Raw genomic sequence first — 25647 nt, forward strand, 5'->3', positions numbered from 1 at the left:
GTTCCTCTCCGCCCACCTGCTCTCCATCATCTCAGTGAGGGAAAATTAAAACCAAGGTCAGAAAATACTAAAAGGTCCGTGTGCTGCTGATACGGATCATCGCTAAGGTCGTTATATTTGTCTGTACCTCTCCATGTGTTTGACACTACAATCTCCGTCATGAGAAAGATGCAAAGGAGAGGATCTAAAATTACAAGCACTGAAAACATCGCTTATGTTTTTGGTGTGCTTGATACTTTAAATTTAGTGTGGTGGTGTGCAACACCTCAACACAAGGCTACTCAGCAGTGCAATTTTTATGCCAGTTCCTGGCCCTAATCTCACATTTTCTGCTTGTTTTTGCTCGGGAGTTCATTGCAAATAAAAATGAGCCCATTATGTTGGAGCTGAAGCTGATGAATATGTATCCGTTGACTATATTGCAGTTATTGCAAGGAAGGACAAAGCGGAGACACCATTAGAGATGGAAAGTACGACCAGTGAATCAGCTGAGGCAGAGGACAGCACCATTTTTTAGCAGCATTTAGCCAGGAAAGGAAACATGGCTGATGTTTTCAGACGCTGGTTTTCTGCTTTGAAACACATTTCTTCTAACATCTGCAACATATGGTTTAAAAGCAGCTTCTGTATGCAGAAGATCTGTGATGAGAAATGATCAAAAGTTTATATGAGTGTTCATGTTGATCGTTTGACTCTAAAGATATTTAAGGGTAGGGGCATTTTGGTGGTACAGGCTTCATCTGCCAGATTTTGCATCCCTCTGTTCATTTTATCCAAAACAAAACAACCTTAACCCAAGAAAAGTCCAAAACATCATGCCAGTGTTACTCAACCTAAGAGCCAAGCTGTTGAAAAATGCTTTTGCAAGAGCCAAAGTCTAAGCGGTGAAAAGTGACAAAATAGGCTTCAAGTACCAATGAAAATAAGTTAAAGATGGCAAAAATGGTCAAAAAGCGGAAAAAGAGTCGAAAAGTAGCAAAAATAGGTGAGAAGTTACAAAATAATGAGTTCCAGGTGGCAAAAAATGGTCCAAAAGTGGCAAAAACATGAGTGAAAGTGACTAAAATAGGCAAAAAGCGGTCAAGAGCTGCAAGAATGGGCAAAAAAATGGGAAACAAGTGGTATTTAACAGCAGAAGGATGTTTAAATGGGCAAAAAATGCTGAAAAAATGGAAAAAAATAAGAGGCAAAAAATGGAGGGAAAAGAAAAACAAGTGGTATTTAATGCAAAGGTAACTTAAATGGGCGAAAAGTGGCAAAAAATGGGGAAAAAGTGGAAAAAAGTGGTATTTAATGACAAAAAGTAGCTTAAATGTGCAAAAAGTGGCAGAAAATGGGGAAAAAGTGGAAAAAAGTGGTATTTAATGACAAAAAGTAGCTTAAATGTGCAAAAGTGGCAGAAAATGGGGAAAAGGTAAGGAAAAAAATTGTATTAAATGACAAAAAGTAGCTTGAATGGGCGAAAAGTGGCAGAACATGGGGAAAAAGTAGGAAAAAAGTGGTATTTAATGACAAAAAGTAGCTTGAATGTGCAAAAAGTGGCAGAAAATGGGGAAAAAGTAGGAAAAAAGTGGTATTTAATGACAAAAAGTAGCCTAAATACTCAACGTGTGGCTCCAGAGCCACACGTTGAGTATCACTGCATTAGGCCTTAACATATTTTTTCTACCTTTAGATTATCCAAACCAGTGGTTCCAACTGCTTGGTCCCAGTTGGTGCTGAGAATTAAAACTGTGGCCTAGTTTCTTGGATGTACAGAAGCCCTAGGCCGACATCCATCCATGCTCGACACTGCTTGTCCTGTTCAGGGTCATGGAGGGCTGGAGCCTATCCCAGCTGTTGTTGGGTAAGAGGTAGGGTACATCCTGGACTAGTCCAGTCATTTACAGGGCTGACATGTAGAGTTCTACCTACAGCCAATTTAGAGACATCACTTAACCTAACGAGCATGATTTTGGTCTGTGGGAGGAAGCCGGAGTACCAGAGAACCCACACATGAACAGGGGGAACATGCAAACTCTGCATAGAAACGCTCTGAGCTGGACTCAGACCTGGAACCCTCTTGCTGTGAACCCCTGAGCAGCTGTGCAGCCCCCTAGACAGACATTTCTCTGTTTTGCTGGACAAGAAGTAAACAGAGTGAAATAAAATATTTACATGCACATGAAAGTTTTGTCCAGTCATGTGGTTTGTCCCAGCAAGGGTCCAATCTGCAACATTTTCATGAGATTAATGTTATTGGATGTTGTGGAGGTGGTGGCAGGTCCTATGGCTAGGCCAGCTGAGAACTACTGGTTAAAATGGATGCAACCCTAGACAGGCTGCATGAGTCAGAATAGATTTGACTAGTTGTGTCAGCATCTGCAGCCATTTATCTCTCAGTATGCCTGCAGACATTCTCAGAGACTGGCAGTCACCTGGGCCAACCTGTGGACCAATCACAGAGCTTGCAGTCTGTGTCACGTTGATGCATAGTTACATTTTTGAGGAGGTTTATGTTGGTTTCATTTATCGGCCTCTGGAGGGGAGCAGGGCTGGACCGGTGGTTCCCAAATGCCGTGGCAGACACTCTGGTGTGCCTAGAGGCAAATCTTGGTGTGCTTTGGGTATTTGTGCAACCATATGGTATTATTCCAACGATACAACATCCAAAGAGGCTGTATGAGTGATAGTAAGGCTGTTCTGCATGGATATGAAAATGGTGTGCCTTGAGATTTTGGCTTGATCTGAGGAAAGCTTGAAAACCTGTACCTACATTATGTGAACGTTGCATTCTTATCCTTATACTGCTAGTTTGTCCTTTATTATCATCCCATAATGATTGAAATTGAAAATAACTGAACTCTTCAAATAAATACTGCAGTAGAGATGTGTAAGAGAGGACTGAATCCATTGTTTTACTGAAACATTGCCTTACTCAGGACTCGTTCATCACGTTTCTGCAGGTGAAATATTCCCAAAGTCTTCTATTTGCTGCTGTTTTGCTTTCATTTTCTAAGAGGCTGTTTTGACACTCTTCAGACTGGTAATTTTTTGTTTTGGTGTGCTTATGTAACAATGCAAAGTGTGCTTTGGTGCAAGAAAAAAATAAGAGATATTTTTAAAAGAACTTTCTGTTTGTGTGCTGTGTTTGCAGAGTTAAATATGAATATAAAAGTTGATAATTTCATTTCTGTTTTCTATAATAATAAAATTACTAAAGTATCTGACCAGCAGCCATATCTGTGTTTCTCTGTAGATGTGCGGGCACAGTTGGTGGAGCAGCAGCGATGTCTGGAGCAGCAGACGGAGATGCGGGTCCAGCTGCTTCAGGACCTGCAGGACTTCTTCAGGAAGAAGGCCGAGATCGAGACGGAATATTCCAGAAACCTGGAGAAGCTCGCCGAGAGGTTCATGGCCAAAACACGCAGCACGAAAGACCATCAGCAATACAAGTACGACACTGGATTCATTTATGTGGTCAAAGTCTGGGCGTAAAAGGAGGAAGTTTTGATCATTCTCTGCAGTGACAGCGCCCTCTATGTCGTTTATTCCTCACATGATTTTTTGGTTACAGTTGCTGCATTATATGTGCATTTATTCATTTAACCAGCTGAATGGTTTGCATTGTTGCTTACTGATTCATAGCATGGTTTGATGTTGGATTCTAGACTTTTGTTCAGCCTCTGCTCTGACTGCAGAAAGGGTTGAACAAATGTCAGCAGCCGCTCTGCCGTAACAGAGGCGACTCCATGATGGTCGGCATATTTGAACCTAGTCTCCAACTGACCTAAAGTCTGGATCAGAGAACATAAATTTAGCCTGATTTTCATTGCAGCACACCACCAAACACCAGGCTACAATATGAACTTCAGGAATGACGAATAATCTTATAGTGTAGCATTAGCATCCAGGAAGCCCCAAAATCTGACCTGACATGCCAGATGGATTTGTTTCACACATCCATCTGGGAAAGCTTCAATAGGAAACATTTGAGAAAAGGCAGAGGATTTGAAAAAAACTCGGAGTGTGATTGGATGAGCGTTCTGTCTGTCACAGAACGCTCATCCACGGGCCACGGGCCAATAAGAGCAACAAAACACGTGGCGTAGCTGCTATAGAGCTGCACGTGCACAGCTACGGGGAATAACGCCAAACATGCTGACTACAGACATGTCAGTACTCGACTTTTGTCGTTTTTGAAAAGAAAACAACTCACTGCTGTTCTTTGTTCTTCTTTTAACGAAGAAATGTTGTCAAGTTCTGATAAAACTGGCGCTTTAGCAGCATCCACGCTAATCTCTTCCTCCATAACTGCACCAGCTCTTTCTGCTGCTTGTTAATGTCACGACTCTGCTGTGCCTGAAAGTACTGCCCCTCGTCACTGATTGGTCCTGCCACTTTCTAACTGGGCCCAAACGGTTCAGATGGGAGCTTTGCAAGATGGATTCGCCAGTGAAAAACAAGGAAACGGGCGTATCCATCTGCTTTGCAAGGTTACCCAAAATCCTGATTCAGCAAGAACGGCAGAATTTTTCTTGCATGTTCTTTCCACTTTAACACCCTGACTTGATGTCAGTAGCACGTATTCTGATCAGCTTTAAATATCAGCCTATGTCTGCTGTTAATATCAACCTACATCAGCTTTAAATATTGGTCTATATTGCCTGTAAATAGTGGCCTATATTTGCTGTTAATATCGGCCTATATCAGCTGTATATATTGGCCTATATCAGCTGTACATATTAGCATGTGTCGGCTGTAAATATTGGCCTATACTCACTGTAAATGTCAGCCTTCATCAGCTGAAAATATAAGCCTATGTTAGGCCTATACTAGCTGTAAATATTGGCCTATGTCAGCTGGTAATTTCTGACTATATTGGCTGGAAAAATTAAAAATTTGTTAAAGTGGAATCTTCTGTAAATATCAGCCTATATCAGCTGTAAATATCAGTGCATATCAGCTCTAAATATAGGCCTATGCTGGCTATAAATATTTGCCTATATTAGCTGGTAATTTCTGCCCATATTGAATGGAAATATTTAAAACAGGTTTAAGTGAAAGCTCCAGGACCTGCACATGTTTTATTCTCCTACATGGTCTTTATTTTTCGCGACAGAGGTTTCTACTTGAGCGGCTGCAGAAATGTTTAGAGGAAAAAACAAACATCCCGTTCTGCAAACAGAGTGTGCATGTATGTTAAAATGTAAAACATCAATTACCTGTGAGGGCGTCGATGTAGGTCTGAATATATGCAACCTTCAGGGAAAAAACATCAGTGATGACAGAAAAACCCTTTGAAAGTGCTCCTAAATCTTTTATTTCTGTGCACGTTGAGCTCAGGGCATAAAAAGGTTCCCTTCATGTCATATTCATGGTAAAAGTTCATCACGCAAAAAGTGGCTTTGAAATCAAACTTGAGTTTGACACAGAGGGATTTCTGTTTGAGGTGAGGATGCTGGAGGCAGAGTTTGATCTTGATCTTTGTGTTTCTCCTTCCTCCAGAAAAGATCAGAATCTGCTCTCTCCGGTTAACTGCTGGTACCTGCTGCTGAACCAGGTACGCTCTTTAGAATCCTCCACAGTTTTCGATGTTAAACATCTCAGCATCCATGCATGCTAACCCTTTATAAAATCCGCCGTTTGTCCAGGTGAGGAGGGAGAGCAAGGACCACGCCACGCTCAGTGACCTCTACCTGAACAACGTCATCACCCGCCTCACGCACATCAGCGAAGACTCGGCACGCCTGCTAAAGAGGGTGAGCTCAAAATAACACCAACAAACAAACAGCATTTAAGTTTATTTAGCCTCAGAAATATTACCCAGCATGCTTCTGCTCCACTACAAGGACAAATGAGACTCCATCTGCAGTCAGTAAAGTCCCTAACAGACTAACAGACTTCTCCTCCTGTTTGAACAAAACCTGATAAAAAAAAAAACTCAAGGAACAGAAGATTTGGGAGATTATTCAGCCTTTTTACAGTTGAATCTTTTAATTTGTATGTTGAGTTTTCTGATCATTGTCAAAAGAGACAAACTTAGATAAAACCAGTTAGTCAGTTTTCAAAGTGTGAGGCAGGCCTCCCCTGGGGGGGCGCCACAGAGCTTCAGGGGAGGCGCAGAACCATAAACCAGAAAAAAGATGATTTTTCTTTGTGACCCTCTGCTGTGCATGGAGCAAAATGTATAGACTTATAGTTACTATAGGGGCTATGCTATAGAGCAGTGTTACTCAACCAAAGAGCCAAAGTTTTGAAAATCCCTTTGCAAGAGCCACAATCTAAGAGGGGAAAAGTGGCAAAAACAGCTTGAAATAGCAATAAAAATAGGTTAAAGATGACAAAATGGTCAAAAAGCAACAAAAAATGGGTGAAAAGGAGCGAAAATGGTAAAAAAAAAAAAAGGGGGGGGGGGCAAAAAAATGGGAAAAAAATAAAAAAATAATACTAAAGATAAAAATAAAAAGGGCATAAAATGGGATAAAAGTGGCAAAAATGGGGGGAAAATGGCAAAAAAAAAAGTTTAAAAAAAGGCAAAAAAATGGGATAAAGCTGCAAAAAAAATGGGAAAAAGGGCATAAATTGGGAAAAAAGGAAACAAGTATTAAATGGCAATGGGCAGCTTAAATGGACAAAAAGTGGCAAAAAATTGTAAAAAAACAATAGGGCAAAAAATTGATAAAAGTGGCAAAAAGACGTAGCAAAAATGAGCAAAGAAATTGAAAAAAAGGGGATATTTGATGATGAAAGGTAGCTTGAATGGGCAAAAAGGGGAAAAAGTGCAAAAATGGGGAAAAAGAGGCAAAAAGAAGTTGTAAAATGGCCAAAAAAAAAAAAAAAGGAAAGGGGTATTTAATGGTTATAACTGAATAAGAGGGAAAGGCAGATGTTTAAGGACATGTGCAAATCAAAATATCCAAAATATATTCATGTTAAAAATGTTTAAAGATTAGACATAAATGTTTGAAATTTTGTTCAGTTTGAGTCCTTTTTGTGGGTGGGGGTCCACCGAATGAATCATTTCTTCTCTCACTCTTCTACACTTTGAAAACTCTGAGTTATTCTAATCCTTCTCTCTGGCGTGGATTTAAGTAAAAGAACTAAGAGTAAAAGGACCAATGATTCTTCTTGATTAACGACGAATTAAAATGCAGCCATCTTTACGACCATCATGCTGGATCTACTTTTTGCCCGTCCTGTCTGGCGTCACTGCTCTTACTCTCAGGCTAAAAAAGGCGCTGACGCAGCGATTCATACGACCTCTGTCGTGAACTGTATTTAAGGTGATGCTTTATGGCCCATAAAATCCAAACTTTTACTGTAAATCTATAAAAACGTCCCCGCCAAGTCCTCGTGTCTCCCTCAGTGTTGCCTCTAAAATCTTCTGCAGTCACCGGTCAGGGACAAAAGCCGTCTGCAGAAAATCCAATAAATCTGCAGCTTCCCTTCACATGTTTAATGTGTGCTGATAAAACACGAGTCATCAGGACTTAACGTGTAATTTCATTAATCATCATGTGAAACAGATTCATCCCTGATCAGAGGAGGGAAGGAGGAGGAAAATGGTGAAGCTGTGAGACATATCATGATGCAATATCAGGACTTCATTTCCAGTAGAGACTGTATTTAGAAGCAGCATGCAGGAATCAATTAAAGGTTCAAAAAAATGGAACTGAAGTTATGCAGAAAAAGTCAGATTTTTTTTTTCCCACTCTTGACTGCTTTTTGCCCATTTAAGTCACTTTCCACTCACTTTTTTGTCACCTCTCACCCATTTCTGCTACTTTCTGACCATTTTTACCCTTTTTCTCCCCATTTTCGCCCCTTTTCACCCATTTATTGCTGCTTTTTGACCATTTTGCTACCTTTAACCTATTTCTATTGCTACTTCAAGCTGTTTTTGCCATTTTTCACCTCTTAGATCGTGGCTCTTGCAAAGGTATTTTTCAAAACTTTGGCTCTTTGGTTGAGTAACACACATTCTGCAGGAGTTACAACAGCATGGCTTCACGGAAAAAGAGGGCAGAGTCTACACTGGCCTGCATGTAGTCCAGACCTGTTTCCTGTTAAAACAATAATTTCAAAATATCTTAAATTGTAGCTGTATTCAGTAGAATATCGGTTGAAAGTAATTTGCAGATCATCATATTCTATTTTAGTCACATTTTTTCATGCCGTCCCAACATTTTTGGACTCTAGTTGTAGATAAATAAAGAGGCTTTTGCTGTTTCTCTGTAATCTGAGCAGAAGTAGAATCAAATGCCTCTGTGATGCTCTTAAGCTCATGACTAAAGTACTTTCCTGTGCTCACAGCGTTCCTGGCGTGCTCACGTCTCGCCTCGTTTATTTCTTCATGCGGCGTCTTTAAGCAGCAGAGTTGATTCTAATGAAAAGTAAAGTCAGAGTTCCCCTGAGGTTCGCCGGGCTGCCTCGGAGTTTAAGAAATCAAACACACTCACGTGCCGGCTCCACAGCGCCTCTAACTTTAGCTCCGGTCTCCATTATTAATCCGTCCTCCGGCTCGTCTTTTATTCATGCTAACTAAAGTGCAGCGGCGGCCGCCGGCTATAAACAGCACGACCTCCATCGGGTCCCAGAGTCCTCTCAGAAACAGGAAGAGGCCAATGGCTCAGTGGCCATGACAACGCCGACAGCCCCGTGGTCATGGTGACAGGCTCAGCTGATCTTTTCTCAGCGGGCGCCATGGGAGCAGCATCCATCCATCGTGGGATTCCTCAGTCATTTAGCTTAATGTAATATTAATGCAGCGCCGCGCGGCCTCATAACTCCTGCTCCAAACTGGAGGGTCTGTTTAATGCATGAGCCCGAGCGGCAGGAGGCTGTGTTTCATTTATGATTTCATTTGTTTGTGTGTGTGGTCAGAGCCATTTATTTATGTGCTCTGTTTGATCGATCACCATTGTTTATTTACAACACCAAACAAGAGCTCACATACTGCAGTTTCTCATAATAATGTAAAGAAATGTCCCACATTATGATGAATCCATGAAGATTAAATACGTAAAAATAACTCCAGGTTTGTTGTTTAGTTGTTAAACCCTTACATTTTCTCTTCTGTTTGCACTTTCATTTCATTTAGCATCAGATCCATGCATTAGCATCTGCAATAGCTTTGCATAACCCTGAACCTTTGCAGACGACTTTGCACGTAGCTTTAAATGTACAGGTGCATCAAAACAATGCAGAATGCAAACCCTGTGATTGGTCTGCTAGGTAGCATCGGACGGCTGCACGTCTCTGAGTAATGTCTGTGTTCTCTGCTGTGAGATAAATGGCTGCCAGAGGAGATACAACTGGTTAAATCTACTCAGGGACATCCAAAAATATCTGACATGCAGAAGATTCCCCGCCCACGGCCTCTTCTTACAAGTGGTGGCCAAAAAAAAGTCGTCAGACTGGATTTTATAGCTGCAGCTTAGTCTCTTCAGCCTGGAATAAATTAAAACTTCCTTTTGTCCCAATAAATCTCAATATAAACAACAATGTCTGTACTGTGATATATATTCCCCAACCCTACCTCCAGGTCTACTTCTTGTTTAGATGTATGTTTTTCTCTACATAGATTAGCATCTCTGCATCATTGTGGCTCAGTCAGATTGTCTTCTTATCCAGGATGTGAGAAGCAGCAGAGTCCCCAGCACTGGTGACAAATGCCAATCAGTTATGCATCAGTCTGCACTCATGCACTTTATTTAACATCCTCAGCAAAATAACAGTCCTTGTTCTGGGGATCTAATGAGGTAGTGATGGAGAATAGTGGATCAGACTCTATCTGTTTGAATCTTTTGCCAACAGGCACTGACAAAGCGCTTTTTCTCGTTTTAGCTCCATGATCAGTGGCTGCTGTGCATAAAATGTTTCAGGGCTCTTACCGAGGGGATGGGGGGGGGCAAAAATGAGATAAAAGTGGCAAAAATTGGGAAAAAGTGGCAAAAAGACGTAGCAAAAATGAGCAAAGAAATTGGAAAAAAGGGATATTTAATGATGAAAGGTAGCTTGAATGGGCAAAAAGGTGAAAAAGGGGCAAAAATTGGATAAAAGAGGCAAAAAGAAGTTGTAAAATGGCCAAAAAAAATGAAAAGGGGTATTTAATGGCATTGTAAGTGAGTAAGAGGGAAAGGCAGATGTTTAAGGACATTTGCAAACCAAAATATCCAAAATATATTCATGTTAAAAATGTTTAAAGATTAGACATAAATGTTTGAAATGTTGTTTAATTTTTTTTTTTCAATTTGAATCCTTTCTGTGGGTGGGGGTCCACCAAATGAATAATTTCTTCTTGGGGGGGCTCACTCTTCCACACTTTGAAACCTCTGGCTTAGACTACTGTGTTAAGGTGTGTTTTTACCCATGACTCACTTGTTTTTCAGTCACATGTGATTCAAAGAAGCAGGCTGTGGCTTTTAACAAACTCAGAGAAGCAGCTGCAAACACAGTAGAGAGCACTGCTGCTAAAGCTGAGCTAAATCAATGATAAACACGTTAATTGTGACAAGTTCTTCACAGTTCAGTCTGTATTTGTTTTTCTTCAGTGCTTTTATTGTAAAGGTTCATATCAGGAAATGTTTTGCTGTCAGTAGCAGCTTGACACACTTCAGCAGGAGAGAAATGAAACTTATCTGTACTGTACTGTATACTGTAATAGGAAGTGTAGGCCGTGTCATTGAACCCTATTGGCCATCTCCTCTGATGTCTTACGTCTTTTCTTCAGCAGTATCATCAAATGTTGATCAATATTTATCAGCTTTGACTTCATTATAATACATCCAGCCTAGGTATCTGTGCACAAATGAGCAAATAACACAACAGGACTAGCGGCATAACTTTGGTATAACTTGCTTTGCTCACCAGCACAGTGACGGAGTTTTGCAGAGTGATGCAGACACACCAGCTCAGAAGCATGCATGCTCATGGCAGCAAACAGTGCAGCTGTGGTTTAGATTTAATGCAGAGGTTTAAACCAGGATTAAGGCTGCAGACTAGCGTTACCACGATACCAACATTTCAAACTTTAATGCATGCAAAATAAAAAAGCACCTCTTTGAGAACCACAGCAACAAAAACCTAAGCACAAGGCAACCACAACAGTCATGCTCTTATTTTGAAAAATTGCACCAACCTCTCCATAATTGCACAAATGCATTGCTTACTTGTTGTACTCCCAGTTTGCACGTTTCCTCATTTCCTCCTTTCTGATCTTTCAGAGTAAAGAAATCCTCTTCCAGCTTCAGGAGGACCTCATGAAGCTTCTGAATGAGCTTTACACCGTAAGTCCAGCAAACAGTACACATCTATGCAGCAGTGTTGGTTTTTATAAGCAGAAGTAAAAGGCTTTAAACCAGTGATACTCAACGTGTGCTCTTTTATGATGATTTGTGGCTCTTTTATGTCTTCATTTGAAACATTATTCACCTTGAAAACCTTGAAAAGAAAATTTAACTTCAGAAATTATCAATTGCAAGTAACTTTAATCAGTTTGTTTCCCACAATTAAACAGTAGGCTTTAACTGTCACTCTTGATTATCAACCTCCATTTTTTGACTGCATATGTCCATTGCCCTTATTGGCAAATTTTTGCTACTTTAATTCAATTTTATTGCTTTAAGCCCATTTTGCCACTTCTATTTGACTCTTTTATCCTGCTTTTTGCAACTTTTGACCCATTTTTTGCCTTTTTTGTCACTTTTCACTCATTTAAGCTGCCTTTTGCAATTACCACTAATATCCAATTTTGCCACTCTTTGATGCTTTTTGCCCGTTACTCCCACCTTTTTTTCTGATTCTTGCCCCATTCGGTCACTTTACACTCATTTTTCACCATTTTTGCCACCCGTAACTCATTTTTTTGCCACTTTCACCCATTTTTGCCATTTCCTGCCCTTTTTTGCCACTTTTCTCCCAGTGTTTGTGGATTTAAGCCCTTTTTTGTCACTTCTTTTTGACACTTTTATCCTGATTTTTGCTTTTTTTTTTCACTTTTTTTGCAATTTTTTGCCTATTTTTGCTGCCTTTTGCAATTAAAAGCCACTAATTTCCCATTTTGCCACTCTTTTTTGATGCTTTTGCCCATTTTTCCCATCTTTTTTCTGACTTTTGCCCATTTTAGTCACTTTTCACTCATTTTTCTCCAAGTTCATGCCACTATTCGACCATTTTTGCCACATGTAACTCATTTTTTGCCACTTTTCACCCTTTTTTGACACTTTAATCCTGCTTTTTGCAATTCATTGCCCCTTTTTGCAACTTTTCACCCATTTAAGCTGCTTTTTGCAACTTAATGCCACTATTAGACCATTTTTCTTACATGTAACTCATTTTCTTGCCACTTCTCACCCATTTTTGACACTCTTATCCTGCTTTTTGCAAATTTTTTGCCCCTTTTTTCACCTTTTTTGCCATTTTTGGCTCATTTTAGCTGCCTTTTGCAATTAAATGCCACTGATTTCCCATTTTGCCTCTCTTTTTTGATGCTTTTGCCCATTTTTCTGATTTTTGCCAATTTTATTCACTTTTCACTCATTTTTCTCCAAGTTTATGTCACTATTGGACCATTTTTCCACATGTAACTCATTTTTTTGCCACTTTTCACCCATAGACTCAGAGTGTATACTTTAAATGAAATGCTTGTTTTTATCGGAGGATCTGGAGCCATAACGTGCTTCTGCTCCTCCTAACCATGCTCCTGAAATCAAGAGTGTTTCTCTGCTGATGTTTTTAAGCCTTTAAGGAGAACATATCCTGATATTTCTTCTGTCAAATGTCAAAGTTTGTCTGAAGCCTTAAAAGCTTCCTTTAAATCAGATTAGAGCGGACCAGATAACCTTGAAGGCGAATAAAAGCGCTCTGTGCCGGCTGCAGTCAAACGCTGTTTTCTAGTTTGTGTGCTCCAGCTGGTTAGGAGGCTGTGCTATTATGGGATGCTGTTGCCTAGGTGATGAAGACGTATCACATGTACCATGTGGAGACGATCAGCGCGGAAACCAAACTGAGGGAGGCGGAACGTCAGGAGGGACGCGTGAAGGGCGTGTCTGGGACGGGCGGAGGCGTGGAGCCGGTGTTCGGACTGAGGATAGAAGAGCGCCACCAGAGACGCAACGCCGCACGCAAGATGGAGAAGATGAGGGAGAAGGTACACGTTTTCCTCTCTGGAAAAAAATCTGAATACTGTCTGAATGCTCCGTACATTTTATATTGATGAAGTATCTACTTAAATGTAAATCTTAACAATCGTTCTCTGTTTAACCTCGCTGTCCTCCTCCATCAGAGGAAGGCAAAGTACTCTGAGAACAAACTGAAGACTCTTAAAGCCAGGAACGAGTATCTGTTGACCCTGGAGGCCACCAACGCCTCCGTGTTCAAATACTACATCCATGACCTGCCCGACATCATAGACGTGAGTACGCTTCTCCTCATCGTAGCTGTTTTTCCGAACGTTCCCATCTCTCCTCAGAATTAAGGATAAAGAAACGCGTTTCCTCCATCTGTGCCTCAGTGCTGTGACCTAGGGTACCACTCCAGTCTGAGCCGGGCTCTGAGGACCTACCTATCAGCCGAACTGAGCCTTGAAGCCTCCAGGAGGGCCGGCCTGGAGGTGCTGGAGGGGGCCGTGGAGAATCTGGACCCTGCCCGAGACAGACAGCGTCTGCTGGGCCTCTACCCCACTGCCTTCTGCCCCCCGCAACGCTTCGGATTCCAGGCACACATGGGAGACGAGGTCAGTAGTTGTTTTTAACATAAGCTACATTATCTTTACACCCAAGAACTTCAACTGAACCCTGTTCTTCACGTTTTTGTTCAGATTGTTGAGATAGCTTCAAAAGTCCACAGCTATTTCATGAGACAGGTGTACAGTGGTGGGATGATCCTATAAAAATTGCTTGCAAAGTCCTGCACCGCGCAAATTGCTTCAAAACATTTGCATCATTTCATGAATGAAAACCAATGTTTTTTAGACACTGCAGAAGTTTTGTGCAGTTTCAACAGTGCTCAAGAGTTTGCCTTACAATTTTTAGTAAATAAAAATAGTAAATCACCAAGCATTGGAAGCCTAGGGCTTATGTTTCATTCTTAAGATAATTGTATCAAAGTCTAAAATTCAATGTCAACACAATAATTTTCACTATCAGGTCCAAACGAGTGTTTCTTCCTGTAAGGGGATTTACTAATTGCTGTGCTGGTCCGTCTCCTGTCAGGTGAACCAGATTGCGTCTCAGCCGCAGGTCCAGGCTGAGCTCACCCTCCGCCTCACGCAGCTCCAGACCCGCCTGGCATCGCTGAAGATAGAGAATGAAGAGGTAAGACAGCAAACGATGTACACAAATACATTTACACTGATAAATACATAGGATGACAACAATGCAATCAAAACCCAGGTGGGATTGTTTTACATCAGTGATTTTCAAAGTGTGAGGCAGGCCTCCCCTGGGGGGCGCCACAGAGCTTCAGGGTAGGCACAGACCCATAAACCAGAAAAAAGGGGATTTTTCTTTGTGAACCTCTGCTGTGCATGGAGCAAAATGTATAGACTTATAGTTACTATAGGGACTATGCTACAGAGCAGTGTTACTCAACCAAAGAGCCACATTTTTGAAAAATACCTTTGCAAGAGCCACAATCTAAGAGGTGAAAAGAGGCAAAAACAGCTTGAAATAGCAATAAAAATAGAATAGGTTAAAGGGGGCAAAATGGTCAAAAAGCAGCAACAAATGGGTGAAAAGGGGCAAAAATGGGGAGAAAAAATGGGGGGAAATGGTCAGAAAGTAGCAGAAATGGGTGAGAAGTGACAAAAAAGTGAGTTAAAGTGACTTAAATGGGCAAAAAGCAGTCAAGAGTGGCAAAAATGGTCAAAAAAGAGGAAACAAGTGGTATTTAACGCAAAGGGTAGTTTGAATGGACAAAAGGTGGCAAAAAATGGTTAAAAAAGGGGGGCAAAAAATGGGATTAAAGTGGTAAAACTTGGAAAAAGTGGCAAAAAGACGTCGCAAAAATGAGCAAAAAAAAATTTGGAAAAAAGGGACATTTAATGTTGAAGGTAGCTTAAATGGGCAAAAAGGTGAAAAAGGGCAAACATGGGATAAAAGTGGAAAAAATGGGATAAAAGAGGCACAAAAGTTGTAAAATGACCCAGAAAATATGAAAAAGGGGTATTTAATGGCATTATAACTGAATAAGAGGGAAAGGCAGATGTTTGAGGGTATTTACAAACCAAAATATCCAAAATATATTAATTTTAAAAATGTTTAAAGATTAGACATAAATGTTTGAAATGTTGTTAAATTTTTTTTTCAGTTTGAATCCTTTTTGTGGGTGGGGGTCCACCAAATGAATAATTTCTTCTTAGGGGAGGCTCACTCTTCCACACTTTGAAAACCACTGTTTTACACAGTGCCTGAGGAAGTTTGCTCCCCCTCTTCTCTCCCCTGCTAGGTTCACTTTAGTAACTCACAGTCTCATACAGTAGGAGGCAGTAGACTCAAAGTTTGTTCCAAAATCCACCAAAAAGAAGAAAGAAGAAGAAGCAGCCATGGCAGCCTCTCTGGTTGATATTTGTCTATACTCTTAGTCCGTCCTGAAGACTATTATAGATGTTTTTATTGTTTAACTCACTGAGTGCCATTGACGTATATATACATCAGTGTTTTGTTTTGTTTTTTTTGGCGGCTGGCACAAGGGGGCGCTCTCACGCTCCCTGTGAGTAATTTTGGGGCTTCTGGGATACATAGTCAGAACACTACAGTCGGAAGTGACGGTAGATTGAACATCAGAGGTGGAGACCCAGGGGTCAAAGAGCAGAGCGATAGTTACGGAGGTAATCTAAGCTAGAAGTTCTAACTTAGATGCTGGAAGAAACTTTAAACTTTTGCCTGAGAAATCGCTTACTCACTGAAACGGACACTGAACTTAACAACAGCGAATCCAGGGATCGGTGCTTTTATTGATCTGCCTTGGCCAGCAGAGAGGCTAAAGAATGCCACAAGGTTCCCCCCCCCCGTGCATCAGAGAAATAAGGCAGCCTCTCACCAGATGGATGCATACAGCGACAAGCAGGAGAGGACGTGGGCGTATAGGGGGGTCCCGTGGAGGCCGTCCACTTCCAGAGTGTGAATGACAGTGACTGGAAGCATTGTTATTTATTTTACAATAAATTAACATTTGTAATACAATTTTCAGATGTCTTTTATGTCATTGAAGGCAAAATTATAACATTCAAATCACTGTTCTGCTTGACAGACTCTCTTTCACAAAAATGCATTTTTCTCAGCTTTCTAGAAAAAAGTGTTCTTTTTGGTGAAACTAGCCTCTATTCAACTTCAGATAAATGAAGAATGGAACAAGCTACAAACAAACGGGGTTTTCCATGATGGAATAGAGAGTTTCTTCTTTTATTTGAGCTATTTGGTGTTTTCAGAATCATAGTACAAAATATTCTGTGGGTCTTGAAAGATGACTCAAAATGGCAAAAAACGCTGGCACAAGGCACTTTTCATTTTATAAAAGGGCTGGCACTCAAGGAGTTAAGAGGCAAAACATTACCCTCTTCCTACTTTCACATCTACCGTGCAGCTCAGACAATGAAGAGGGCTAATGTTGAGAAGAAATGACTGTTTTTGAAGAGATGGCAGACGTTTAGATTTGCCTTAACTGCTCTATTAACTGACAGGCACTCCGCCCTCGAGCATAGCTCACGTGTTCTGCATTTTGCAGGGTGCTTGAGGACGGCGTGCTTGGTTTAACACTGACTGAAAGGGGCCGGACTCTTGGGGGCTTTTCTCGGACATTTATAAGCCTGGCTCTACTTGGTTTGGCTCGGCACGGCGGCCCAAAATGATTGGATATTTGCTTTTCCTCTGCAACTGACCTACCTATTTGAGTGTAACTGATGGCACGTCGATTTTTAAGCCAATAGCTGTGCTTCAGTGAGCATTGCTTTGTTCAGAAGTTGGTCATAGTTTCTACTTCAAAGTTTCCTTTTCTTCTTTTGATAATCCAGCAGATATTTCAGAGTTTGGTGCAGCGATTCCTTCTTTAAAACGTCTTTGCAGCGTCCCTGGATGATGACGGACTGCTGCGATGTAGCTTAGGTCCAGAGCAGGACTATCCCAGTGCTGCGTAGTCCGGTCAGCCAAACTGGTGATGGAAAAATAGAAGCACCGCCTTGTTTGGATCGGCACGGTGGAAAAGCTCCGTCTGGGGTCAAATATAGTCGGATCCAGGTCTGGGATGACTGCCTTTAAACGAGCATTACCGCCCAACAACACTGACCGAAAGTGACAGCTGACAGTGACCCTTTCACTATTGTTAGCTAACGATCAAGTGACGAGCTCACCAGGCCTTTAAGTGGAAGAAACTCCAGCCCTTCACGTCCCAGACGGCAGCATTAATGACCCAAACACATCCTAAATACATAAAAATGTCTGAACATTGGTAGACTTATCCTGGTGGAAGGGTTAGGGTAGAGATTCTGCACAAGATCAAGCTTAACACTGCAAAACTGTCACATGTACCCTAACATGTGCTGTGTATCTTCATGTCTCTGCAGTTTGATGCCCTGCAAACATGCATCATTTTAGAGAGATGGAGGATTAAGAAGCCTGTGCTGCAGCTCCACGTAGTAGTCAACAGTAGCAGCCACTTCCCTTAACTCCTTTACCCTCTAGCTCTCCTTACCAGTCACATGACTGGAAGCTATGAATAAGGAGCGGTTCCTGTTACTCAGACCTATCTGAGGAGCTGAAATATTGGAGACGTGGGCGTCAATTCTGGTCTGGAAGCAGGCCCACACTACAGTATTTATCCCTCGTAGACCTTCAGTGTCTGCACCAACGCTGCTCTCAGTCTGTCCGATTCTGCCAGCAGCTGCACATGATGAGATATTTTACTCCAAAACCAGAAGGAAATCTCGGCTGCAGAAGCCCAAAATCCCCCTGATTGCAGCCTAAATGATGCGTCTAAACTTTGTAGAAAGTTATGCTAATTTATCCCGCTCTGATGGGAGGATAATGTAGCAGATGTAGCCTCTAAAAATAAACATCCTGCAGCACCCCGGTGCAGCCGTCTGAGGCGTCGCGGTGGTGTTGTTGTTGTCGCGGGGCAGACTGGAGCGCTGCGAGCACAGAGGGCAGCTGTTGACTCACCCTGAAGGGCATAAAAATGCTGAACGAGTGCGGATTAATGAGCTGCATCTGCATGTCTCAGCATCCCGCAAATACACAGTCACGTAGGCACGAGCACGCCCTGATTATCACCTACAAATAAAAAACACTTTCACACCTATTATCCCGGCTGTAAATACAAACACACTTTGCATATGAAGGGTACACAAACACACAGCAGCTGCGCTTCAACACACACTCCGTCATCCATGTGAAGATTTAAACCGAGGCGTTAAACAGTTTAAAATTCATGAATCAGAACCGCTGATCCATAAAGGAGCAGGACTAGAATGTGTGAGGGTGCCCAGTCAACTGTGCACACGTACGGAGGCTGAAAGATGCCAAAAAAGTCAATCAATAAATAAAAACGTGACTTTATAGAGAATAATGAAGACATTTAATACGGAGCCCAGAATCTTGACCCATTTTTCCAAAAGTGTTCAGTCATTAAAATGCATGAAATTACAGTTTATGTCTGAAATGGAACAAAACGTGACAGACTGAAGAAACTGCATTTATTAAGTATTTTTATGTAGTTTTTATTTGTGAATCATAAATGCAATTATTTTGAAATGACCAAGTTTAATTCAGAATGATTTCAACTGTGTTATTACACCCATAAATCTATTTATTTTTCCATTATTCACTCAAACAAATTAGGAAAAATCCAGTATCATAGGTCAGAGGTTCTCAGCCTTTTCAGCCTGCAACCCCCAAAATAAAGGAGCCAGAGATCAGGGACCCCCACTGGACCTGAAGGTGGTTGAACAGCCAGGAACATTCAAGATTAGTCATGTGCAGACAAGGCTGTCTATAAGGAGGGATAAAGGGGAAGGTTAATGGGAGCCGGCCAAACTGGGAGCCCATGGAGGTCAGCATCTGGTGTCCATTGTGAAGTTAAGCTGTTAAAACCATATTTCATATTTGACCTGAATAATAACCACTCTTATTAAAGAAACAAATGTCTCTATTTATTCATTTAGCCTTCTTAAAATGTAAATAACTTTTGTTAAAAACAATTAAAATGGGTTAAAAATTGTTGAAATTGGTTGATAATGGCAAAAAAATGTGAAAAGGTGGTGAAATTGGAGTTTTAAAGAACATAAAGGGGTTAAAAGTGTGTAAAATTAGATAAATGTGGCAAGAAATAACCAAAAATGTGTTAAAGTGGCAAAAATTGGCAGAAAAAGTGGTTAAAGGGGATCAAAGAGAAATTAAATTGCAAAAAATTGGTGGAAATTAGGTGGAATGGGATGAAAAATGGATTTAGATCGGCAAAAATGGGTCAACTGTGGTTAGGATGATTTAGAAGTGGCCAAAAAAAAAGGCAGAAAAAAGTGATGGAAAGGGTTGAAAATGGACAAAAATGGGGCAAAAAATAAATTGGCAAACTTGGTGTTAAAAAGTAATGAAAAAGGGTTTACATTTGGTAAAATTGGTGTAAAATGGCAACTGTGTAATTTTAAAACTATATATATATTTTTTTAAGGCTTCTGGTGACCCCTTCTCAGTGTCTTGCAACCCCCAAGGGGGTCCCGACCCCAAGGTTGAGAACCAGTCATAGGTAATAATTAAGTGATGATTATACAGATAAATTAATAAATGGGTAAATTAATTAAAGCACTGTTTTATAGTGTAGTAAATGTCCTGTTTTGTAAAGTTTGATTGCTAAAAATGAATGCAACTCTTCACAGAAATAATGCAGGTTTTTATGTTAGGATATTTGTTTTTTAATCATTTACTTTCCTGTTTTTGCAGCTTTTGTCTTCCATACATTCTGGCTTTATTCACACATGATTAGTAAAGCACAAAACTGGAGTCTATTTTTGTTTTAAGGAGGAAAAATTCCTTCTTATGCGGTTTGTTTTTACTCATAATTTTAAAGAAAATGCTTTAAACCAGGGTGTCAAAGTCAAGGCCCAGGGGCCAAATAAAAATGTCAAATTACAATAATACAGATTTTCTTTCATATTTTGACCTTTTAAACTCATCATTTTGACTTTCTTTCTAATATATTTGCCTTTAAAAAACATTATTTTTCAATTCCATGTTTTGACCTTTTTGAACTAATGAATTTACTCTTCTCAGATTGTGAGCCTTTAAACTTATCTATTTCACTTTTTTAACCTCAAAATAATTTATCATCATTGCAGAGTTTTTTGTTTTAATATTTTATTTCTTGTGAAATGCGATTGACAGTGTTTGTTTGAAAAGATGTTAGGCCCTCAGGTTAGTCCTGAATCCAGAGTCCGGCCCCTGCTGTGATTGAGTTTGACACCCCTGCTGGAGTCTCTCTGTGTCATTTCTACAGTATTTGATGGATATTTTGTCCCACGCGCATGTTTGCTGCCCCCTGCAGGTGAAGAAGACCTGGGGTGCGACTCTGACCACTCTGCAGGACATGACGGTGCTGGACGACTACGACGTCTCCCAGAGCTTCACCCACAGCCCATCCTCCGAGTCGGTCAAGTCCAGCGTGTCGGATGGCTACTTGAACAAACCGAGTCTGGCCAAGAGACGGTCCAACCAGCAGGAGACAGAGCTCTTCTACTTCAATGTGAGACAACAGGAGGAAATGTATTTATTTGATATTTTCTCTTTAGGCTCTGAAACCTGATGCTTCTGCCAGAATCACAGTAGATTAATTCTGCAAAGAAAGAAACTTAAAGTTAAACCACCAGCTGAAGTCACTTCAAACCCTAGGTTGGAGCAGGCACTCTCACCTTTACATGACCGAGGAAATCATGAAAATTAGGACTTAATAGTATCGTGATCTGGAACATTTAGTGAGCTGATTGCATCTTTATCCTGACTTCAAACCACTAAATCTCTTAGTGAGTTTTACATCTTACTCAAGAACAAATAAGCATGTAGACAGAGATCGTTCTGCTGATCTTCAAAAATGAGACAAATTGCTCCACCAGCGAGCCGTGGAAGCCCGAGTTAAAAAGCTCTGAATAATTCGCTAACTCCACCGGTAGCATAGTTACCACAGGTGCATCCATAATTCACAGCTGTTGTAATATTAATATGGATGCTAAATTTGGCTCTCTAAAACCAAGATTTAAATAAAATATACTTTCTACAAAAATGAACAGCCAACTCCTTCGAGTGTGTTTTACTACAACTAACTTGGAATGAGACATAGTAGGGTGGCAGCTTGTTAGGCCCTACAAATAGGATGATTAAGTGTTAAATTAGCATCAGGATTCATTTGAGAAGACTTGAAACTGGAGATTGAGATCATAAACTTGGTTACTGAGGGGTAAAAGGGAATAAAGAGCGTCTCGTTCATGAATGAAAGCAGAATAGAGCGTGAGACTGACAGGTGGATTTGCAGGTGATGAACCGGACCATCATAGTGAAAGGTAGCTGAGCTAAAAGACAAAGCTTTCTTTTATTTTCGATATTATTTTAAATCCTCACCAATGGTCAGAGCTTTAGGTAGTGATCAAAAGATTAAGATATACAAGCAATCAAAAAGAAATCAGCCTTAGAGAAAGGACGCACCTTTAACCTGAAAGGAGCCAGCTGAGGTAGTTCACTTATGTGATAAGGATGCCTCCTGGTCACCTCCCTGTTGAGGTCTTCCAAGCACACTGAACTAGGAGGAGACATCAGGGTAGACCTAGAACAGAAGGGATTATATATCCCATCACACCAGGGAACGCCTTGGAATCCCACAGAAGAAGCTGGAAAATGTTGCTGAGGAGAGGGATGTCTTGGTTGGATTGCTTTGCCTGCTGTCACAATGACTCAGCACTGGATAGCAGGAGAGGATGGATGGATGGATGGATGGATGAAAGGATGGATGGATAGATGAAAGGATGGATGCATGATGGATGAATGGATGGATGAATGGATGAATGAGTGGATGAATGGATGGATGGATGGTTGAATGAGTGGATGAATGGACGGACGGACGGACAGACGGACAGATGATTGGACGGATGGACGGATGGATGGATAAATGCATGGATGGATGGATGGATGAATGAGTGGATGAATGAGTGGACAGATGGACGGATGAATGCATCTTTGGATGGACAGATGGATGCATGGATGGACGGACAGACAGATGGATGCATGGATGGATGGATGGATGCTTGGATTGGTAAGTGGAAGAAGATGGATAGATGGATGATTCTTTCTGAAAGTGCAACTAATGCAGTGGATGCAGGACTTCTAGTCATGGCTGGTTTGCAGTCCTTTAAAGAAATGAGATGATAAAACCAACTTAAACGGACATAAAAGACTGATAATCACAGCAGGCATGGATGGCAGCCAGATAGATACAAAGGCAAAAAAATCTAGTTAGAAGTAGGCTTGTTTTCCTGTACAGATCTGAACTGATATACTGGTTTTTGGAGCCATTTTAATCCCCATTTGAATGCATGCTTCAGGCACTTCTGCAGATAAGAAATCAACTCTACATTAACCTTCAGAACTGTGTAATAATTAAACATTACATATTTGGGGTTTTGTGTTTTCCCATCTTCAGAAATTCCGCGAGTATCTGGAGGGGAGTAATCTGATCTCCAAACTGCAGGCCAAACACGACATACTGAAGAAAGCTTTAGCCGAGGGTGAGCGCTTCATACTCCACTTTTATTTCTTCTTATAGACGATAAATGCTCCTTCCTCTAAATATCCTCCTCTGCTCTGTGCTTTCTTTCTTCCAGGATATAAAACTGACCTGCTGACTACCAGGTATTATTCTCTCATATCTCACTCCATATCATTTCTTCACGTTAATAATAAGTGTTACATCCCTTCCTACACTCTTTACATTGAGCTCTGTGAGTCTCAGACAATCTTCTCTTCTTTCTCTTATTCCAGTCGTGGGCGGAAGAACTCCCACAGCAAGCACCAGGTAGAGTTTCACTTTAACCATCAGGCTTCTGCTAGTTTCTCTGTGGGCTTGAGGAAATCAAAGGATGTAATTTCAACTTTTGGAAGTCCTATTTTTACCCTCAAACTGTCATAGTTCTCTCAGATACTCATTTGAATATCTGGGCAAGCAGCTGATAATAAAAATGATCTTCATCACGGATATTTGCTGCACTGGAGACGAGCTAATGTAGCAGTTATGAGGGGTGTCAAATGCTCGTTTTGCCCTGGGTTTTGTCTGTCAGGATGCTAACCGGATAATGCAACATAAGAGAGAGCCTGCACTATTCAAATGCAATTGTACTTAGATGCTGAAAAGATCTAACACTGGAGGAGTTTGTTATTAGCAAAGGAGATGCATGCAAAGTGTCTATCAATCTTAGCTAACTTTCTACCTTTATTAACAGGATTCAACCAAAGCCATACCTTTGCTTGTGGAGAGCTGCATCCGCTACATCAACCTCCACGGTGAGTTTAAACCTCACGGTGTCAGCAGGGACTAAAACACAGATGTTCTGTATCGTCCAGCTCTAATACCAGACATGACCAACTAAAACAAGCACCAACCTCTGTTCCCATCAGGTCTTCAGCATCAGGGGATTTTCCGGGTTTCTGGATCTCAGGTGGAGGTCAACGACATCAAGAACTCCTTTGAGAGAGGTAAGCCGCTCACCTGAAGGTCTCATCATTGGTTGGTGGACAGATGTGGTTGACTCTGTCTGTGGTTTAGGTAACGACCCGCTGATTGATGAGGAGAGCAACCATGATATCAACTCTGTGGCCGGAGTGTTGAAGCTCTACTTCAGAGGTCTGGAGAACCCGCTGTTTCCTAAGGACCGCTTCAACGACCTCATCTCCTGCGTCCGTGAGTACTGCTGTCTGTTTGACGTGAGTGTGGAGGGAATTTAACCACATCTCCCTTGGCTATGGCACTTAATCCTCATTTGTTAGTTCTACACCAAAAGTCAAAACCTCATTGTCTTACCCAGAAGTTCCAGACCTTTCTTCCAAGACATCTGAGACCCTCACATCAATTTGAAAGCAAGTCTCCAAGTTTTAAGACTGTGGGTCACTAACTGTAAGACTAGAATACAATTCCTTTGGGATTATTTCCCATCATGCACCTGGTGATGCAATTTAAAGTACGTCTTTTTATATATTTGGAAAATTTGGCTCAGCTCAGTAATAAGAGCGAGTCTTTTCCTCTCATTTGCTACCATCCATCCATTTTCTACCACTTACTCTGTTCGGGGCTGGAGCCTATCCCAGCTGTCATTGGGCAAGAGGCGGGGTACACTCTGGATGGTGGCCAGCCAATCACAGAGCTGGCTTACAGAGATGAAAACCAGGCACACTCACACCTACGGGCAATTTAGAGTTAACCTAACGAGCATGCTCTGACAGGAAGCGGCAGCCTTCTTGCAACAGCGCTAAGCTCTGCGCCAAAGCACCCCCATGCAGCCCTTTAGTTGGAAACAATTTGGCTTTTTAAATGCCAAAAAAAGGAGGAAAGGAAACTGTTTAAACTATTAAATTTGCCTAATAGTATATCAGCGTTTTCATGAAAAGCATTAAGGAGGGAGAAAAGCTGTTAAAGAGGCTCAGCTAGCCTCTTCGCTTAGTCCTGGACTCCTCTAGACCCTAGTCTTGCAATCAAGTGGCGTCTCGTTTGTAAAGGGAAGGTTTTCACCCTTCCCTTACCACTCTGTTTCAAGGGGCAAGGGGTAGATGAAGGGGAAGGGTTAAGGGGTGGAAATGGGATACACCCTTAGTGTAGTGTTAGTCATCTTGACAAAAATTAAACTTAGTTTTTGTCAGTTTTAGTCATCACAGATCTATTTTTTGTTAGTTTTAGTCTAGTTTTAGTTGACAAAGTTAACACTGGTCTGCAGGACTAAGTCATTAGTGATCTGGATCACCTCCTCTCCAGGTAAATCAGTTCACCTGTGGTAAAAAGGTTTTTTAAGTCAAGTGTAGAGATCATAGCAGATAGATCCAGCATGTAAGTCCACCTAGAGCTTTAACGGACAGACTTTTCTCCATTCAGACCAACTCCTTACAGCTGTTCTTAACTTCTGACCATCTCTGGCATTTGCACATCATTGTTTGTATTTTCTGGGGTTGCACACATGCATCGGCCTAATATCGCTGGCCCTTAAAACAAACAGTGTAGCATGAATAGAGATCTGTGGTTTTCAATCAGTTCAGTGCTCCTGTCTGGTAAATCTACCTGCTGGATCAAAGAGGGGATCTTTTACTGGGAATAAGTGGTCACCAGTTGGACAAACTCTGATCTGTTTGCATGAAAAACCCTGTGGTATCAGCATTATTGAAATTATCTGCAGCTCCAGTTTTTCTGCAGAGATGCTGGCGTCTTCACCGCCCATGCTGAAAAAACTGAAAGAACAAAACACTTCTGAACTTGCATGAGAAGGATGTCAAAAATGTCAACTTTTCCTTGAAGTCGTTCAGCTCAAACATGGAGTATTAGCTGCTTACACAAAACTTGGCATCCTATTAATTATTGAATAATGAGCGCTGTAGTTGTCTGACGGTCTTTGATTCTTGTTTCTGAGGATTTTTGCAGCAGAAATGTCACTAA

The 25647-nt window shown here is 41.2% G+C and overlaps 1 protein-coding gene across 2 annotated transcripts in view; it reads left to right on the top strand.

Annotated features, from left to right (window-relative positions):
- The window catches only part of LOC121505594 (SLIT-ROBO Rho GTPase-activating protein 1-like), a 68320-nt gene that overhangs the window by 24793 nt on the left and 17880 nt on the right, over positions 1-25647 (top strand). For both annotated transcript variants that reach the window (XM_041781044.1, XM_041781047.1), the window contains exons 2-16: positions 3239-3434; positions 5488-5542; positions 5634-5741; positions 11208-11270; positions 12935-13132; positions 13268-13396; positions 13496-13717; positions 14196-14297; positions 20515-20712; positions 22657-22741; positions 22838-22865; positions 22995-23028; positions 23453-23513; positions 23628-23705; positions 23776-23910. In XM_041781044.1, the coding sequence (XP_041636978.1) occupies positions 3239-3434; positions 5488-5542; positions 5634-5741; positions 11208-11270; positions 12935-13132; positions 13268-13396; positions 13496-13717; positions 14196-14297; positions 20515-20712; positions 22657-22741; positions 22838-22865; positions 22995-23028; positions 23453-23513; positions 23628-23705; positions 23776-23910 (1692 nt within the window). The remainder of the gene's footprint in view (positions 1-3238; positions 3435-5487; positions 5543-5633; positions 5742-11207; positions 11271-12934; positions 13133-13267; positions 13397-13495; positions 13718-14195; positions 14298-20514; positions 20713-22656; positions 22742-22837; positions 22866-22994; positions 23029-23452; positions 23514-23627; positions 23706-23775; positions 23911-25647) is intronic.

The sequence above is a fragment of the Cheilinus undulatus genome, linkage group 23 (genome assembly GCF_018320785.1).
Source record: "Cheilinus undulatus linkage group 23, ASM1832078v1, whole genome shotgun sequence".
In the NCBI taxonomy this organism is placed as follows: Eukaryota; Metazoa; Chordata; class Actinopteri; order Labriformes; family Labridae; genus Cheilinus; species Cheilinus undulatus.